The following is a 19,703-nucleotide window of genomic DNA, read 5'->3' as shown; positions in this document are numbered from 1 at the left end:
CTAAAAACCTATTACCGATGGGTTCTGATGTTCATAGAGCATGGAACCAAACAAGTGTTCCCCATATAATTTGAATCCTGAAGCCTGTTATAGACTGTGGTCACAGAGTTAGAAGCAAAGTTCTTTCTGCTGTCTGTAACGTACTCGGTGCTCCTTGGACTCAAAGTACTGTGTTTACGTGGAGAAGTATAGTATATGACTTGCAAGAACTGATCGACTGAAACTAAAATGATGACAGTCTGTGTGAAAAGGAAAGTTGTCTTGCCTGTTTCATTTGGTTAGGCGATCAAATACTATGATGCTATAATGCGTCCTAACATTTTCATTCCGATCTAAAGAGGCTGTACTCTATCAATCATTACATACGATTGTGAATGGTCGGCCAGTGCTACCTGAGGTCTACTAAACACATTTATGCCAGGGATCAGAAACGTGATTCCCACCTAAAACAGGGCTTCTAGAATTTCTATAAAATCCATTAGCCATGGGATTAGTGATTTTTAAAATAAACTAGCCATGATTAAAAATTTACTAGCCTTCATTACTTTAAAGGGACATTCCTGAGTTTGCTGCAATGTTTAAGATGTTATCGACTAAAAGAGACTTTTTATCGATTGTAATTAAATATAAAATATATTTTTCTGCATAAAATGTTAGTGGCTGTATATTAAACATGTTTCTGATCGTTCTAATCGTTGTACTGGGTAAAATTTTGTTTTATTTTCGAAAATATTTTGTTTTTTTCTGTACGTACGAAATTATTTGAAGACGAAATCCAGTTTGGGCTTCTTATAAATATTAAGACGACCAGAAAAATGTTAGATATACAGACACTGATATTCTAAACAAGAAAATATATTTAATATGTAAGTTTAATCGTAGAAATATTTTATTAGTCGGAAACATCTTACAATGCAGCAAACTCAGGAATGTCCCTTTAAGTAAATACAATTTTATTAAATAATAATTGGATATGTCACCTATAGAGGGAGATAGAGCTTAGAAACACTAACATTGGGGGTTGGTGTGGGGGCAGCATATTCAAATATACAAAATAAGACATTGGACCAAAATGGGTTTTTTTAAATCACTAGCCGTCGGGCATGGCAATAGTAGTTATTTACTAGCTCAACATAGAATATCACTAAACAAGGGAGTGGGGCTATCATAATCTAGAAGCCCTGCTTAAAAGCAAACATTCTGATACTACTGCTAAAGCAATAAATGTCCCATACTAGGCACTACACATTTTCATATCTCTTAAGAGCCACAACTCCATATAAATAGAGTCAATCCTCAAGATAGTCAAACTTGATCTTTATCTCTATATGATGAATTTATACAGAAAATTTCTTCTGCTCAGTATCTTGAATATTACAAAAAAGTTCAGAAAACTGTAGTATATGTGGGACAGACAGACGAACAGTACCGTCTGGTTGTACTGTTAAAGGCTGAAACGATCGTGAAACAAAAGTTGAAAACTACACCATACAGTATGATACTTATAAATAAAGCTATTTTTCAGCATCTCAAATCAAACCTAGTCTACTTTATAAAAAGTATTTTATGATCTCCCACCTCCTCCCCCACCCCAACAAAAAAACCCCACAAATAATAAAAAGATATAAAAATCCAGAACTCAAATCAGCAAGCAATAAAGCAATTTGTCAAGATATACATGTACTCACAACATTCAGAAATGATTTCAGGGCTGTTTGGGGGGGGGGGGGGGGGGAGAGAGAGAGAGAGGAGGCAACTGAATAGTTAACAGTCTAAAACTCCTTAAACTGTTAAGAAGATAATTTTCTTAAGTTTTTATAATTTTTCCGGATTTTTTTCTGGAGGATCAACTGCCCCCTTGCCCCACGAAGCATAGGTGTATCATGAAGGTTTACCATGAAGTTTTACCGTTATAAAGATAGAGGGTCATTCTTTAGTCAACATAGTTCTTCTATAAAATACTAATTTATTAATACTGACTTGGGTGTAGGGCTTCTAGGACAAGCCTGATTGCTCAGTCTGTCTATGATATTTACACGTATGTAGAACTCGTACAGAAAAGCAAAAAAGTGGCTAGATTTTAATTTTAATTCTTTATTATTTAACATTACAACAAACACGTTCTGGTTGTTCTTTTGTGTGTGTGCGCGCGCACGTGTGTGTGTGTGTGTTTCTGTGTATGTCTGTTTGTGTGCATCTGTGTGTGTTTATGTGTAGGTCTGTTTGTGTGTGTGTTTCTGTGTGAGAGTTTATGTGTATGTCTGTGTGTGTGTTTCTGTGTGTGAGTTGTGTATGTCTGTGTGTCATTGTGTGTGTGTGTGTGTGTGTGTGTGTATCTGTGTGTGTATGTATGTGTTCATGATTGCATGCATAAACAAAATGTAGGAGCAAACAAACATGCATGCATAACAGTAAACATTTATTTAGAATTTCTAAGAATCACAACTGATACGATTAATGAAAAGGATTAAACATTGCATTGCTGAGAGCCACTTAGAATGTAGAATGTACATTAAAAATATGCATTGAATAATAAAATTTTAAATGATATCCATGTATTTATTTTACTACTTGGCATGCAATGAAATACAAATTAAAAATATATAACAACATCAGAGGTGTCGGTTTACAATTTTGTTTTAAAATTATATAGAATTAAATGTTATACAACTGTTATATACATCTGGAAATAAATTAGGCACCACCTAAATTGTAATGCAAATAAAACAGAGACCTAGCTTGGGATTTTCACGTGGTACGCAGACTTTTTCGGCGATGGAATAAAACTCTATTGGCTGAGCATACACTCATTTATATCATATATTTTAATTTAAAAAAAATATTTGTAATCTCAGGTGGTACGCAGCTGCGTACCTGCGAATATGGAAGCTAGGCCCCTGTAAAAACGGTGCCTAGAAGTAGTTGTTCGTGCTGACGTACTGACCATTTTTACATATCGTGTATCTACTGTGTATTTACCGAGATGGCATGAATAAATTACTTATGGAAACCACATAAATGTGAGGTCATCTCCATACTTAATTACCATACATTTTCATGCATATTCATGGTTTCTGTCTTTTTCCCTAAAATACATTTAATATTAATACAATGTCATTTTCACTCGCTGTCCGTCATTTTCGATATCCTCAGTATATACACAGATCATTACTTTCAGTGTTTATCCTTCACAAAATGATCTCAATTACTTGCAAAGTACAAGACACATGGTCAAAATTTGGTGGTGTTCAATTAACGACTGAGAGTATATTAAAAATCAACACATGCTTCTAGCTTCTTGGACTTTAGTTCAATCTTGTACCACCGAACACACAAGGACACAGTTGGAATCTGAAATTTAACACACATTATCTTGTTATTACAATTAATAAGCTACCAATTAATAAATTATACTAAAATGTCCATCTGTATTAAGAGGCCACATTTTTATTCTCCCAAATTATCAAATATATAGTATACTGAACTCCACAGAAAATGCACCAGTGAGATTTGTAGTCGTAGTAAGTATATGACAAGAACAAATAATGCATTTAACTGATTTTGTATAACTGGATGCAGGACTCAAACTTAAGAATTGGTCTCCCACGACAACCTTAAAAACAAATGCCATGGGTGAAACGTCCCACCGATGGCTATTGTAAGCCTGCCTATGGCAATAGTGTGCAAATGTTAAATATTGGCAGACAATGTACACCAGGTGTATATATTTTGCCATTGTTGAGGAGCTTTACCGATGGCAGAAAAGTGTCATCGATGATGGTCTCCACCTACGGCAATTTATATCTCAACTGTGGCAATTGCTGACGTTAAGTTCGAGTCCTGTGGATGTATTCTGGTAGGTACTAAATAATCACAAAATTGTATGCAAACATTAGGGTTATTGTGTGTTATACACATATACTAGCAATCTCACACATGCGACAATAAAAAAGTTAGTTTGTTTTGTTTAACAACACCACTAAAGCACATTGATTTATAATCATTGGCTATTGGATGTCAAAACATTTTTTCATTAGTAGTAAGGTATCTGTTATATGTGCCATTCCACAGACAGGATAGCACATACCACAATGTGATATACCAGTCGTAGAGCACTGGTTGGGATGGGAAGAAACATGAACACAGTTCTAATGGTTCCACTGAGGAGGTCTGATCATCCAACCTAAGCACCTGTATAGCGAGCGAGGGTGTGTTTTGGTGTTATGGAATTTGTAATGTGTTCCCACAGGAATTTAAGGAGCCAATTTGAAATATTAAGCATGAATTTGTTACGGTGATTTTGACATAATTTGGAGCCATTCCCAAAAAGGAAATATTGAGCTAATTTATTTTCGAATTATTAGATCTAATGAGCTGCCCGTTGCTGGAACCTTGTTGATTTAGCCCTGAGATGCCTATCTGAGAATAAATGTATGCACTTTTATTTTATTGAATACGTGTAAAACTAAGTAATAAAATTTTGTGCGAAACTAGGAGTGATGTAAAAACATCCAGTAATATTGAAAATGAGCTATGAAAGATTCCACTTTCTTCAGTTAATACTTTGAGGGAGGTTGTGGTACTGATATTTATGGGTCATAATTTGATATATTGCATAAAGTGTTTTTATCTAGATACATTAACATTGTTGCCTATGGGATTTATTTGGTACAGTATCAGTACATTTCAACTTATTTTTCGTGCTTATATCCAATTAAGATTCAAGCACGCTGTCCTGTGCACACACCTCGGCCATCTGGGCTGTCTGTCAAAATAGAGGGTTAGTTGTTAGTGTGAGAGAAGAAGGTGTAGTGGTCTTATACCTACCCACTGAGTCCTTAAAACTTGCTCTGGATGGGAGCCGGTTCCCGGGCTGCTAACCCTGTACCTACCAGCCTGATGGTCTGTTGTATTAGTGTAGAGTTTAACTCTGGTTAGAAAGGGAGATAACCCATACTGAGAGAAGTGTCTCAGGAGTGATTGAACCTGCCAAGCTTACCTGAAAAAATACAGTCTGAGTCATGAAGACAAGCCATGGCCCATTCACACGCCTCGGCAGTGTTGTACCTAGAATGAGAACAAATTATTTAAATCTTAGAAAGCATTTTAACATCCACATTTCCAGCTAGACTCTCTGTGAGGCGAAGTCCATCTTGGACATACATGTACATATAACCATCCATGTTACGTTCAGGTCAGGTCATAGGTTTTAACGTGCACATTCCGAACAAGCTGTTGTAGCACACGCATGTCATGGACACAGCTGTCAACTTTCACCGGCTCCTCCGTCCAGGACAGAAAAAGTTTTGGGGTGATGGGAGAGGGTGTTGCCTGCGCAGGCATGTGCATGGGACCACAAACAGCCCGGCTAGGGTCAGTAAAGGCAAGGGTTGGTTTTGATGCTCTTGAATTTGCACATGCTCTGTAGGATTGAAGCCAAACATAAAATGTTGTGTAATTTCTTGAAGGTAATTTTGACGCATAATTTAGAATGGTTCGTCAAAATTGAAAATGGAGCTAATTGGTTGATTTGACTTAGTTGATCGAAAGGTAGCTCCTTGCTGGATCCTTTTGGGATTGGATAGAGTGAGCCGGTATTCTTTTGACCATCCATGTTAGTAAAGAAGCTTTTATATAACCCTACTGCATGTTTACTGACCCACTTCGTTTATTTGAACAAAACAAAACTTTAGTGGCTTACAACAGCCTCAGACCTACTGTAAATTATGATGATAGAAAACTACACTGTGTCGAGGACAGGCTGGCGATCTTAGGGATAAGTCACGGTAGTAGGTATTTAAGATGATAAGTAGTGCTAAGATTGTTTTGTGGAACGAGGCCCTGGTGTTCCATTTTTATTTGTTTCATTTCATTTTCATACCACAGTAACACCAGTTGTGGAGCACTGGCTTAAATGAGAATAGCCTAATGGGGCCCACTGATGTGGATCGCATCCAGACCGACCACACATCAGTCAAACACTTTACCAATAGGTTACGCCCCTCCCACTTAAACCTGGAGATACGAAACTATGTAAGAAAAACAGTAAATTACATTTGAGTATGCTAGATCCCATTAATAGGTTACGCCCCTCCCACTTAAACCTGGAGATATGAAACTATGTAAGAAAAACAGTAAACTACATTTGAGTATGCTAGATCCCATTAATAGGTTACGCCCCTCCCACTTAAACCTGGAGATATGAAACTATGTAAGAAAAACAGTAAACTACATTTGAGTATGCTAGATCCCATTAATAGGTTACGCCCCTCCCACTTAAACCTGGAGATATGAAACTATGTAAGAAAAACAGTAAACTACATTTGAGTATGCTAGATCCCATTAATAGGTTACGTCCCTCCCACTTAAACCTGGAGATACGAAACTATGCAAGAAAAACAGTAAACTACATTTGAGTATGCTAGATCCCATTAATAGGTTACGTTCCTCCCACTTAAACCTGGAGATATGATACTATGTAAGAAAAACAGTAAACTACATTTGAGTATGCTAGATCCCATTAATAGGTTACGCCCCTCCCACTTAAACCTGGAGATATGAAACTATGTAAGAAAAACAGTAAATTACATTTGAGTATGCTAGATCCCATTTACCGTACCATGCTGAGCAGGACATAGGCCAGTGGTAAAGTACTCACTTGATACTCGGTCAATCTAGGATCAATCCCCAAGGATGGGCCCATTGAGTTATTTCTCATTCCAGCCAGTACCCCATGACTGGTATATAAAAGGCCATGGTATGTGCTATTCTGTCTATGGGATGGTGCATATAAAAGATCCCTTGCTACTAATGGAAAAATGTAGCAGGCTTCCTCTCTAAGACTATATGTTAAAATTACCAAGTGTTTGACATCCAACAGCTGATGATTAATAAATCAATGTGCTCTAGTGGTGTCACTAAACAAAACAAACTTTTAACAGTAACTCAGGAAGTAGACTCTATATATACATGATTTGAAATAATATATTAATATGGTACATTATTATCCATATGATTCAACATAACAGTTAATGATAATCATACAAAGCACACGTGTAATGACAAGTGTAATGACGTAATTTTGGGAAGTGATGTCATAACATGACGTTGCTTCTTCAGTCCTAGCTCACACTGTGCATTTGAAATATGATGTCATTTCGTTATCTTCTTCTAGTTGTGGCGGAAACATTTTGAGTTGGGTCTTGTTATCCATAAAGAAAACAACAATAATAATATGGATAATAAAGAAATTATTACACTCGCGTGTAAGTTGTAATGATTTTACGAAAATCCCGACTCATTTTGTAAAATCAGTACGACACACAAGCTCGTATAATAATCTCTATTAATTGGTTACCTAATTCGTATCACACGCTTGTCACTCAGCAATCTGTGTTGCATATTAAGAACTGTGCCGAATGATGAAATCAGATCCTCCAGATTGCTAGTGTCCCCAATTGACGGAAGTCCCTCTATTTGAATCACGTTATCTCCCTTCACCACCCAGCCTTCAGTTGCCACATGTGTCGTGGAGTCTGAACCCTGGAGTGACACCTTTCTAAGTCCTGAAGGAACACTGAAACAGTCTTTTTTATCATTACTTTTTTCAACTTTCTTGCATCCTTTCTTCAACTTTTGTTTTGTTTTTGATTTATTTTTCGATTTTTTCACTGTCCAGTTACTTGGTAATTCTGCTAATAAATCTGCCTCTTCAACAAAAGACACAGGCACAACATCATCTAAGGTTTTTGGCAACTCTGTGTCCTCAAAACATGAAGTTCTAGATGATGATTCAGTCATAGGGTCCGATTCATGTGTAGCAGTACTTTCTGCATCACCACTAAGACTAGGGAAGTCGTCCATACACTTCAAATTGGGAACAGGTTTTCTCAGGGCAGGAGGAACACAAGGGCGGAATGAAAAGTTTCTCTTGGAAGGAAGAGGGGGCACAACAAAATCTGTGTCTCCATCCTCTGCATCTTCTGTAGCTGAATCGGTCAACTGTAAATATGGAAAGTAGTAAATAATTCTGAAAGCCAATCTAGTTTATGTTAATTTATCTAATATATCACTGTGACAGTCTTTGGGTGATGTATATTAAGATATTATTAAAAGTAAATTATTGAAACAAATGGTGGACATTGACTTGAAAATATTTGTTTAAACAATATTTATTTCACCTCTCGACTTGAAAATATTAATAACAAAGTCAACAGGTGTTAATTACATTTCAATATACATGTAGTAAAATCTAATAGGAGCGACTTGGTAGGAGGTGAGTAGGAGACACACTGGAAATAAATTTGTTTTAGACATTTCTTAGATATGTAGGATATTTGAAAACAATTAAAAAGTGGCTAATGTAAACAACATTTTATTAGCCAATTAGTACATGTAAATGTTGTAGCCACTTTGTATAAAAATTAGCAATGGGTTAATTTGGCAACTTAACCTTCCAAGATCAAAATATATATGAACTGTTGAGATCCAGAAATCACAAACGGTTAAAATTTTATCCAGTGCAACTAAGATACATGATTAAAAACACATATATTCACTAACATACATCCAAAAACAGTGTATCATAGATGTTTTTCGAGGTTTTCTCAACTGATGATTCTGGTTTAGCAGAATTCCCGGGCCTCGATGTGGCATCCATTGCCTGTAAGAGAGATGACAACGACTCCTGGCTGCTGGACCTGCTGGATGACTCCAAATTCTCGATCCGCTCTTTTAAAACATGGGCTCTCCCGCGACCTCGACTTTGAAATTCTGTTGGCTAAAAGCAGATATTAAAATTTTTGTAAAACAATTTTCATATTCTTGTCATTTTGGTAAAAGAAATATGAAGAATATGCATTATAATTTGTTTCCTACTGCTTTGAATAGTTCTAGACACTAGCGAATAATGCATGAGCACTTGATGGAATGATTTATCTTACAAATGGTTGCCAAAAGTATCTACATGTAACTTATATAACTCGCCAGTTAGATACACCCTGAAAAAGTAATACACACACACACACATGTGATAGACACAAACACACACACATACACACACAAACACACATGCACACACACACACACACACACACACACAGTTAAATGGACACACTAAACAAAAAGCCTGAACATTACGTTGAATGTGTGTAAGTTAATGATGACACAGAAATGTAATAAAACGACGTCATGTGTTTACTGTCAATCAGAACAACCAATCACAAACCTCAGAAGCGAAATTCAACATATGTTGGAGACAATGGGTACTATCTCATAGAAAAAAAAAACAACATCACATTTCCACCCTAGTTGTAGAGCATTTTACATAATTACACATGTATGTATATATATATTTTTCAACTAAGGAATTTGTTGTCTCCTTTGTATTGCTACAGGAGTGGGATCTAGATTAGTTGGTACAGTGCTCACCCGAGGTGATGCAAATGATGTCCTAATGTTCTGGGTTATGCAAAATTTATTATACTTATGCAAGCAATAATATTACTGTCAAAGGCCTGAGGTCCCATCGTACACACAAATACGTAAAAATTCACAAATCCAGTAAAGTTCTCTTATAACAAACCGGAACTTTCTGATAGTAAGTTCATTATAGCAGTAGTTCGGTGTACACATTTGCACAAGTTGGATATTAATGTATATGGAGATATAACGAGACTTTAAGATCACTTCATTCTATGCAATAGTTTGTTCTAAGCATGTTTGTTATAAACTGTGTACTTTCCAATTATTTACAGACATCTATGCATTTCACATACATTACCTGGGTTTTCTGTGGTATATTCCTCAAATGTCTGGGTATTCTAGGAAAAATGATGTCAGACAGAGATTTGCCTCGGCCATAGCATTGACTGCTGACAAGCTGGGGCATGGTGGATCGAACCTCACTCCTTACACTTCCAATATCTGAAGAATGGTCAGAGAAGTCATCTTCCCAATAATCAGAATTCATAATATCATCTAAAATTACAAACAAAGGCAAACATTATTAATTAATATTATTTCCTTCGTGCAGCTCAGTAAACAAGCATCTCTGTTTTACTTTTTAAATGGCACCTTTGAGTATTATATTATATACATAGGATCATTTTAAATTTCAGACTGCATGTCTTTCTCATATTCTTGAAAATCCTTGAATATCTTATTGATTTTCCTTTCAAACTATGTAAAATAAATATTATTAAAAAGGTAAATAATTTTTTTATTTGTCTGGCCCTCTCTGTTTTCCTTTTTGTTTTTTAATTCCTAAGTTTTTAGCTGATTGAAATCAAACGTTTCGACAACTCAAACTGGAATGAATCGCAATCTGACCGTTTTATTTTTATTAGACACAACATACTGCAGTAAAACTGCATTAATCCAGTTCTCTGCTATTTTGTTTTCAAGTTAGTGGCTTTAAAACAAGTTCAATAAACTGGTGGTAAAAAAAAAATCTCATTCTTTTCTGTCAATAGTTAATAACCAAGTTATGAAAACAATATTGTCTTTCCCAACTGAACTATATAGTCTTTCCCCATTGAGAACATGTTTATCATACTATGGAATTTACCACAAGTTATTTATTTCTGTCAACTGTTTTCTAAATTACAATAAAAAATAGTGTGTTTTGGGGTTGTTGTTTTTTTGTCATTTCCAAAACACTTGTTACTGTCTTGTAGGCCTACTTTTCTTCTTAAGTCAAACCAAACCGAATTTATTTACAAAACATTTTTGTATCACAGAACGGACCATAGATCCCACCTTCTGGGGTAGAATGAAATAGAGAGAGCGAGAGACACACACACACACACACACACACACACATACTGATTGTTATGACAATAAATGTTGTCCCATATTCGACCTAAAGTGCGTTGACAAAGAGTCCAAACTCAGTACATGTGATGGCAAAAAGAATAAGGTAAAATAGAAACAGCCTGTCAGTTTACTTTAGAAATAAAATAAAATAAACACTAAACCAAATGGCAAATAAACGCAGTCAATAGTAAGGGCGATAACTCTAATTCTTAGAACGTGCGAATGTGATTTGTGTGAAAGTTGGTGGAAATTTAACAAGGCCAAGTCTGAAACAAAACAGTTACCAAGTATGTCGACACAAATGACTTTTGCGAATAAGTCTTTTGTAAAACCGCCGGAGAAGGGCAGCTTCCCATTAGATCACAAGGGTATGCGTACACTAAAATACTATTCTGAAGTTTGAGAGGCCTAGCTGCCATTTTAAAGCCTTAAAGTTAAAGGTGCATTATCAAAGTTGCGAATGAACGTTTAAAGATACCCCAGTACGAAAATATATTAGCTATTGGGTGTCAAACAATGGTAAATAAATGAATAAATTAATGATCAACACCAATATAAAAATTCCAACATTAAGATCATTATACAAATGAATACATCCCACATAATAGGCCTATCATAATTAAGATAAAAGTCGGATAAAAGATTTCGATCATGTACATGTAGCCCAGCTTGTAGTTGCACGCATTGAAATTTATAACATATATAAGAGGTCAACCGTCAGGTGCTTGCTTGAGATGCTTGCATCTGAGGATCGGACCACCTCAGTGGATCCGTTCAACTGATTGGGTTTTTTTCTCGTTCCAGCCAGTGCACCACAACTGGTCAATGGCCATGGTAGGTGCTTTCCTGTCTGGAAAAGTGCATAATATAAAAAATCCCATGCTGCATTAAGAAAATGTAGCTGGTTCCCAATACTGACTACGAGTCAGGATTACCAAATGTTTGATATCCAATAGCTGATGATTAATAAATCAATGTGCTCTAGCAGTGTCGTTAAACAAAACAAACTTTTTGAAATTTATAAGCAGTGTACCAGTAACCAATTGCTGGTCAACTCAACCTCCTATCAACTCACCCTAGTAGATGGTTAACTCATGCCATACTGTTTGGTAAAATATCCAATCGTTACCCTATTGTTAGGGTTAGAGTTACATTATGTACAGGTAGATTTAGGGTTAGGTTTGGGGTTAGGGTGAGGTTCCCTCTTTATACACATCAATATAATGGGGGTGATAGGTGGAAATCTTTCCATCCATATCTTGCATACAGATGCATACAGGACCATCAAATCTCACATGTAGGAACAACTTGGGATGGTGGTGTGTCACGTACTATTAGTAGGTCACTGTGACCTACTTTTCAGTCTACGGCACATAACAATAAATCTTTGTCCGGATCATATCTTGCATACAGATGCATATAGGACCATTAAACCTCACACGTAGGAACAACTTGGGATGGTGGTGTATCACATATTATTACTAGGTCACTATGATGTAACATATTCATTGATATCTATGATTTTCCATCAAACTCCTGACGGGCATATCATGTACATGTACCTCACCGGTACTTTACTTAGTATAATTAGCCACATGGTGTATTCATTTCTTACCTGTTAACATGTTTTCTTTCCAAATTCAGTTTTGGTACATGAACATCTCTATTTGGTAATCATTTATGATTGTTTTACCCAGGTGAATGTAAAGAGGTCATGTTTAAGTACATGCGGTGTCTTCGGCGTAATGAACTAGAAAACACCAAATGCAGAGAAACGTCCCTCGAGTACCTGAAGTGCAGAATGGAAAAGTAAGCGTGTTTGTAATGTTCAATATGACTTAAACATTACAGATAAGAGATAACATTAATTTTAAGGTGGTTTTAGTCAGTGTAATTTTTTTTTACAATTTATAAAAACAGATCTACAAGGTAATAAATTCGTTACGTAACTAATAATATTGATACCTGTACATACTGCTTGAAATTTGTGTCGTTCCTCATATTTTGTTGCAAAATTGCATTTATTTATTTAGGGACAATAAATAAAAAGACTCAAGATGATCAACATAATATTATATGTATGTGCATGAATTTAAAAGTATTATGATACCAGTTCAAAGTATATTTTAAAAACCCACCTGTTTTAGTATAATTGAGTTATACAATTATTAGAACAGTGAAACCTCTCAAAACCGGACCCTCTGTAAACCAGAATTCCCTCAATACCAGACATTTTGAATATCTGTATGGAAGAGAACCTCTCTAAACTGGACACCTCTTGAAACCAAGACGTTTAGAGTAGTTTCACTATAGTTTTGTGGGTCTCACTGTTCTTGCTTTTGATACTGGTAACCTTTCACCTTTTTTAATCTGTGAGTTTTTAAACTTTTTATTTTAGAAACTTGATGCAGAAAGAAGACTATGATAAACTTGGATTTCGAGATATTATTCAGGAGGATAGCCAGAAAGTTAATGATGCTACGTGACTGCAAACTGCTTTGTGTGTGAATTGCCAATATAGTGATTTTAAATCGTACTAATTGATGTAAATGTGAAAATCAGATTGTACAGGTAATATTCTTTCATCAGCAGAATTGGCGTCATCTCATCAAGAGAACCATGTATCCTCTCATCAGCAGAATTGGCAGAATACCATTAAAAGACATGATTGTTTACCGTTATAAAACAGATTTCTGCTTTTTCAATATTCCATTACCAATTTTTAGTTTTCTTTTGTTATAATTTTTAACGAGTTCTCATTCAGAACACTTCGCTTTAATTTATGATGCCAGAAAAAACGAAATTTGCCGGGATGTACCAAAAATAGCCTAATATTACAATGTGATCTTCATGACTGTCCAGTATTGTCATTGGCCTACAGTTTCCAATAGACCAATTTTACTAGTTCACTGGGTAACAACTTGGCAAACAGTTTGCCTTTTGAAAAAATGGAGTCCCGTGTTGTTACAGAACCCCCCAAACTGGAAAGCCATCTCTCAGTCCGCATTAACATCGCTATGGTCGAGTAAAATAGTGGGTTTTTATTGGTAGGGTGCACAATCATGTCTGAAGTATTAACATACTTTATGTTTATAAATGGACATGCATTTAATACGTTCTATGCCGACTATGCACCAGCCTCGGTAGTGTAGTGGTTAAGCCATTGACATTAAACTACTGGCTTTGCATCCCCGAGGCTTGTAGTGAGGAGGTGTAAAAGCCACCACAGTAATCTCCCTTACTAACCAGTGACATTAAATGAAAATTAATGCTTTTCTCATTTATGCCACTATATAGCATAACCAAGGAATTGCTGCCTACCACCTGGTTACAGTGGTACTAGTGGTAGGCAAAGATTCCCACTCTTTAATACAACAATAATCCTATGTTTGACACTAAATACCTTTACATTGATAATTTTCCCCCGACTGTATCCCCTTTGAATAATGTTCCAGTTAAATACGTAGCTGCTGACAGGTTTCTTCCTGTAGTGTGTGTATTATTATTTTTACTATGACGTATTTGTTATTGGGGAACTCGAAAATGATCAATGACAGTGTAGTAAAGGTATTTAGCATCATAGGATTATTGTTGTATTAGTGAGAATCTTTGCCTACCGTGTGGTAAGCAGCAATTCTGCATTTTCGCTATAGAGTTATACCTTGGACACTTAGCTGTCATGTATAATATTTGGTTCTTCCTTGATCATTGTTATTGAATATCAACTACATGTAGCATTTTTAATGAGTATGTATTTGACTAAAATGTTTTTCTGTATTTGGAAATTGGTAGTATTTTTATGTTTTGTTAACACACTAACATCTTTAGTTTTATCAATATAAATATATCTGACTCTGTAAAGACACATTTTTATTTTAAAACAAATAAAAATTATTATTATAGCAAAATAAAAGAAAATATCTAGATTTTTAAAAAAAAATTATTTAATTTTTTTAACAGAAACAGAAGTATTTGGTCTGTGGATTTTTGTGTTTGCTTATTTCCTTTTTTCAAAGGATTTTTTATTTTATAAATTTTTTTTATTATTATTTATTATTTAAATTTTTTTTTTTGGAAGGGAGTATTCATGTAATGCATAATGGTGGTGGATAAATAAAGTTTCTGTTATTAATGACAAATGTCTTTAATAAACAATATGTATATCTAGTTTTTGTGTTCTATTTTCCTTTGATTATTAATTATTATAAAACACTGATGTAGGAAGGGGAGGTGGGAGGTGGGTGTGGTGTGGGGTCATTTGCACAAAGCAAACGGTAAACAACTTTGTTTTATGTTGGAAAACGTATGCGTAATTAAAATAAAATTTGATCGCATTTAAGCATTTAATTAGTGCCACCATATGCATTAAAATAAAACTCCAACCAGTGTACCACGACTGGTATATCAAAGGCCGTGGTATGTGCTATCCTGTTTATGGGATGGTGTATATAAAAGATCTCTTGCTGCTAATCGAAAAGAGTAGCCCATGAAGTGGCGACAGCGGGTTTCCTCCTTCAATATTTGTGTGGTTTAACCATATATCCGACGCCATATAACCGTAATTAAAATTTGTTGAGTGCGTGGTTAAAAAAAATAAAATCCTTTTTAATGAAAAAAAGAACAGAAAGTATTTTCGTTCTTATATCCAATTAAGTTTTAAGCACGTCAAATTAAGAATGATCACTTTTTGGTTTAAACTAATAACTGGAAAACACAAAGTTATCATTCTTGATATATGAATTATTGCTGAATGATTATAAAAATGGAATATGTGATCATAAATGGTTAAAGTTTATCAAATCTGTTTTGGATGACGTTGGATATAGCAATGTATGCACTGCACAGTGTAACAAGCTACCAGATGTAAATCTATTAAAACAAAGAATTGTTTTAAGATTACAGGATCAGTTGTTACAAACATGGAACAGTGAAATTGTTAACTCGTGTAAAGCATCATGTTACAGACTGTTTAAATCCAATATTGTGTTCGAGACATATTTCATTAGAGAAAAAATATTGGTTACCACTATTACATTTTCGACTCTCAAATCATTATCTTCCCATTGAAAAAGGCAGATGGAAAAAAATAACTTTAACAAATAGAACATGCTTTCTGTGTACAAATAACGAAATTGGTGATGAATTTCATTATATAATGTGTTGGCCTTTTTATAAAGATGAAAGAACAAGACTTCTGCGAAAGTGTTGCCATTCTTGTCATTTATTTATTTAATTATATTTTTACAATGTACCTTTGAATTACGGTCAGAGTGTAAATAAAGTTCAGTTCAGTCCTGGGCACACACGTACGTCAGCTATCTGGGCTGTCTGTCCAGGACAGTGGGTTAATTGTTACCCATTGAATCGTTAAAACTCGCTTTGGGTGGGAGCCGGTACCGGGCTGCGAACCCAGTACCTACCAGCCTTATGTTCGATGGCTTAACCACGACACCATCGAGGCCGGTATTTGGTTGATAAAACGTCTGGCACAAATCACTTACAAAAAATAATGTGTTAAAAAATAGTAAATTATATAAAACTGATAGTGAAAAAGTTAAAGTATTAGGAGCAACTTTTAAAAATAATTCGGATACTTCTAATTATTCAAAAAAAATTCAAATTAGAAAAATACAAGTTGAAACAAGTAGCCTTATTCTGCATGTATCCGCTAACCAGAAAGATGACCAGCCGTATAATGCACCCTTTTAAAATCCAGGAACTACTCGATGCTTTCTGTAAACGTAAGGGCACAGATAATTTTAGTTATATCTTTTTTAAATATTTACCTCCAGAAACACTTGAGTTGTTCCTGGAACTTTTTAATTTGATCTGGTCGGAAGGAATCCTCCCCCCAAGTTGGAAGCATGCAGAAGTATTTGCTCTCCACAAGGCGGGTAGGGACCCAACCGACCCGACCAATTAGAGGCCAATATCACTAACATCTAGCGTCTGCAAAACCATGGAATACATGGTTAACCATCGCCTTAGCCACTTTCTGGAGTTGAACAATAAGTTGTCTATCTACCAGAGTGGTTTTAGGAAACACCGCTCAACCACTGACCACCTTGTTCGACTTCAGTCTGAGATTAAAGATGCTTTCAGAAAGGGACAGAAGGTGGCTGGTGTCTTTGTGGATATTGAAAAGGCGTATGACATGGTTTGGAGACGCGGGCTGTTAATAAAAATATTTCAGATGTGGATAAGAGGAGCAATGTTTAATTTTATTAATCAGTTTTTAACCAATAGAACATTTGCTGTAAACCTTAATGGTACCCTATCCCCTATAAATGTCTTGGAGAATGGTATACCTCAGGGCTCGGTGATAGCACCAACTCTTTTTTTTTCTGTCTTTATTAATTCATTAGCTAAGGTGCTATTTCGGGACTCAAATCAGGGGACTAATTTAAGTGTCGGCCTTTTTGCCGATGATACTGCGCTCTGGAGAGTAGGTAATAATTATTTAGATATTCAAAGAGATCTCCAGAACGATATAAATAATTTATATAAGTGGGCGGAGTCGATTGGTGTTACCATTTCCAAGGCAAAAACTAAATGTATTATATTTCAAAAAGCTCGTAATTTTAAAAGTCTTTTTGAACTAAAGTTAAAATATAATGGTGTACTGATTAGCCAGGTGCAATTGGTCAAATTTCTGGAAGTTATTTTCGACCATGCCATTGCATTCGGTGAACACATTGCGGAGGTGACTGACAGGTGTATTTATTACATTAATTTAATCCGGGTCTTGTCAGGCACACCATGGGGATCAGACAGGCAAACACTTCTTATGATCTTTGAAGCCTTCATAGTATCCAGACTCCAATATGGGGCCCTTGCCTTTGGGTGTGCCACTGATAATCAGCTTAAGAAACTTGATGGGATCTACTGTAGGGCCCTCAAAATTATAGTAGGAGGGACCGTATGTACCCCATATGAGAGTGTCTTGGCTGAATTGGGTGTGGTCCCGTTAGCTCTTAGGAGAATCAAGCAGGGGATCAGATATATGAGTAAAGTCAAAAATCTGGTCCCTGATTCTCCCATAAATAAAATTAAACCTATTCAAATAGCTTCTGTTAGAGATAAACACGTATCTATTATTTCATATTTGTATAAGTTTGCAGTTGATTTCGGGATTGCGGGTCTGCCAATCAGTCGTGCCAATCTGAACTTTGAGTTCCCTTGGCAGATCGGTACCCCCGAGGTCGGCTACCACATCCGCAAAGAAATTATACAAGTTAAAAATGATAATATTAAAAAAATTCTTTTTTCCGCTGTGGTTGGGGACTTGTACCCGGATGCTATACATGTGTATACAGATGGGTCCAAGGATCCAGCTACAGGCAGGACAGGGGTGGCCTTTGTTATTTATAATAAAGACATTCAGGACAGACTCGTGGCTGTTAGGTCTAGACTCACGGATAACATCTCTGTCTATACTTCAGAATTTATGGCCATCCTCTGTGCGTTGATGTGGATTGAAAATTACCATCGAAATCATAGCCCTGATAGATACGTGATTTTCTCGGACAGTCGTAGCTCCTTACAGGCAATATCAGGCTCTAATGGCGTCAGACCGGAAATAGTTAAACAAATTTATAAATTTTCAAATAAGTTATTAGCCATTGGAGTAAAGGTCACCTTCGAATGGGTCCCAGCCCATGTGGGGATAGCCGGTAATGAGCTGGCTGATGAAAATGCCAAAAAGTCTCTCCAGGAGGTCAAGGTCGGGGTGACGACTAGTTACAACTACGCTGAGATATGTTCCCTGGCAGAGCCACACTTTGGTAAGTTGTGGCAGTTAGAATGGGATCACCATACTAGAGTGTGGCACTCCTATATTAAACCGAAGGTCACTACTCCTGGTCCAGTTTCATTTAATGTAAAAGCTACTAAAATTATTGCAAGATTAAGAATGGGTGTATCTTATGGTTTAAATGATACTAAATTTAAAGTCAGGAAATCCAATACACCCAACTGCTTGGTATGCAATAAAATTGATAATGTTAATCATTTTTTGATTGAGTGTACCAAGTATAAATTAATTAGACAGAAACTGGAAGACTTTTTCAAATCAAAAAATATTATCTTTAATTCCTATAATATTTTAAATCCTTTAGACAGTTATAAAGCAGTAATTGATAGACTTCTGGTGGCCTTCGTTTATCAATCTAGGTTTATCAATCTAGGGCACATATCTAACAGGTATGTTGTGATTAAAATTTACTATTTTTCTGCTTTGTATTGCTGTTCCAACTAACCAGTGTTTTTGTTGCTAATTAATTTTTGGATCTTCTACGTAAGGTTAAGACGTATGTTCGGGCCGGGCGCGGCTGTTGTTTATGGTTTGTCTCCTCCTCAGTCGTGTCCGGACCCATATATTGGATCCTATACTTTTTTTTACAGTTGGCCCCATTTTTATTGGGGCTGCTGGCATTATTGTTGTAGCTCAAATTACGCTTGTTGGTTGGTTATTTTTGCCTGTATTGACTGTTTGCGTCATCTTTGGCGTTAGTTGCTTTTGTTCTAGCACGCTTTCTCACCTCTGAGGGCTGTCTTTCGCCGTCCGCGGATTATAACGCTTCGCGCTCTATCCGCTTTTAAAGAATTTTCTCTCGGCTTGCTTTAACAGTTTTAAATTTTATTTAATTATTTTTAAATGTTAGTTTGTATGAATGTATGTTTATTTAGTTTAGTTTGGTCAGCTTCGGGTTTGTATAGGCTGGGGTCCATTATCTGGCAATAATGCACTCCATCCTTCGCCGGCTTGTCCTTAACAATTTTAGGTTTTGTTATTTAAACATTTATAATGTGTTTGGCGTTTTTTAACTTTAATTGTTTACTGGCGTGCTCTTTTTAATGTGTTTTGTTTTATCCAATTTTTTAAAATT

The 19,703-nt window shown here is 35.8% G+C and overlaps 2 protein-coding genes across 5 annotated transcripts; one reads left to right on the top strand and one right to left on the bottom strand.

Annotated features, from left to right (window-relative positions):
- Positions 1–2,078: 2,078 nt before the first annotated feature.
- Positions 2,079–11,006, bottom strand: LOC121378595. Of its 4 annotated transcripts, none has more exons than XM_041506848.1 (6): positions 10,897–11,006; positions 9,782–9,978; positions 8,567–8,779; positions 7,358–8,001; positions 5,000–5,067; positions 2,079–3,351 (listed from the first exon to the last, which is right to left on the bottom strand). In XM_041506848.1, exons 2-6 carry the CDS (start codon positions 9,968–9,970, stop codon positions 3,311–3,313), a joined length of 1,155 nt encoding a protein of 384 aa, XP_041362782.1. In that variant the 5' UTR covers positions 9,971–9,978; positions 10,897–11,006; the 3' UTR covers positions 2,079–3,310. The 4 variants fall into 4 exon arrangements, with proteins under 4 accessions (XP_041362782.1, XP_041362785.1, XP_041362783.1 ...); XM_041506851.1 differs by having other exon boundaries at positions 10,947–10,992; XM_041506849.1 differs by having other exon boundaries at positions 10,825–10,987.
- A 24-nt stretch (positions 11,007–11,030) lies between these two features.
- On the top strand, positions 11,031–14,744 carry LOC121378594 (cytochrome c oxidase assembly protein COX19-like). The gene is made up of 3 exons (XM_041506846.1): positions 11,031–11,183; positions 12,513–12,624; positions 13,214–14,744. The coding sequence occupies exons 1-3, from the start codon at positions 11,105–11,107 to the stop codon at positions 13,299–13,301; spliced, it is 279 nt and encodes a 92-aa protein (XP_041362780.1). The 5' UTR covers positions 11,031–11,104; the 3' UTR covers positions 13,302–14,744.
- The last annotated feature ends 4,959 nt before the right edge of the window (positions 14,745–19,703 follow it).

The sequence above is a fragment of the Gigantopelta aegis genome, chromosome 8 (assembly GCF_016097555.1).
Source record: "Gigantopelta aegis isolate Gae_Host chromosome 8, Gae_host_genome, whole genome shotgun sequence".
NCBI lineage: Eukaryota > Metazoa > Mollusca > Gastropoda > Neomphalida > Peltospiridae > Gigantopelta > Gigantopelta aegis.
This window is presented reverse-complemented; position numbering and strand designations above follow the sequence as displayed.

Coding starts and splice junctions, on each gene's coding strand:
- LOC121378595 (XM_041506848.1), bottom strand. CDS start 9,970: ATGAATTCTGATTATTGGGAAGATGACTTCTCTGACCATTCTTCAGAT. Junction 8,002..8,566: donor ATGATACACTGTTTTTGGAT/GTATGTTAGTGA, acceptor CCATATTTACAG/TTGACCGATTCAGCTACAGA. Junction 5,068..7,357: donor AAGCGTGTGATACGAATTAG/GTAACCAATTAA, acceptor TTCTCATTCTAG/GTACAACACTGCCGAGGCGT.
- LOC121378594 (XM_041506846.1), top strand. CDS start 11,105: ATGTCGACACAAATGACTTTTGCGAATAAGTCTTTTGTAAAACCGCCG. Junction 11,184..12,512: donor CTTCCCATTAGATCACAAGG/GTATGCGTACAC, acceptor TGTTTTACCCAG/GTGAATGTAAAGAGGTCATG. Junction 12,625..13,213: donor CTGAAGTGCAGAATGGAAAA/GTAAGCGTGTTT, acceptor TTTTTATTTTAG/AAACTTGATGCAGAAAGAAG.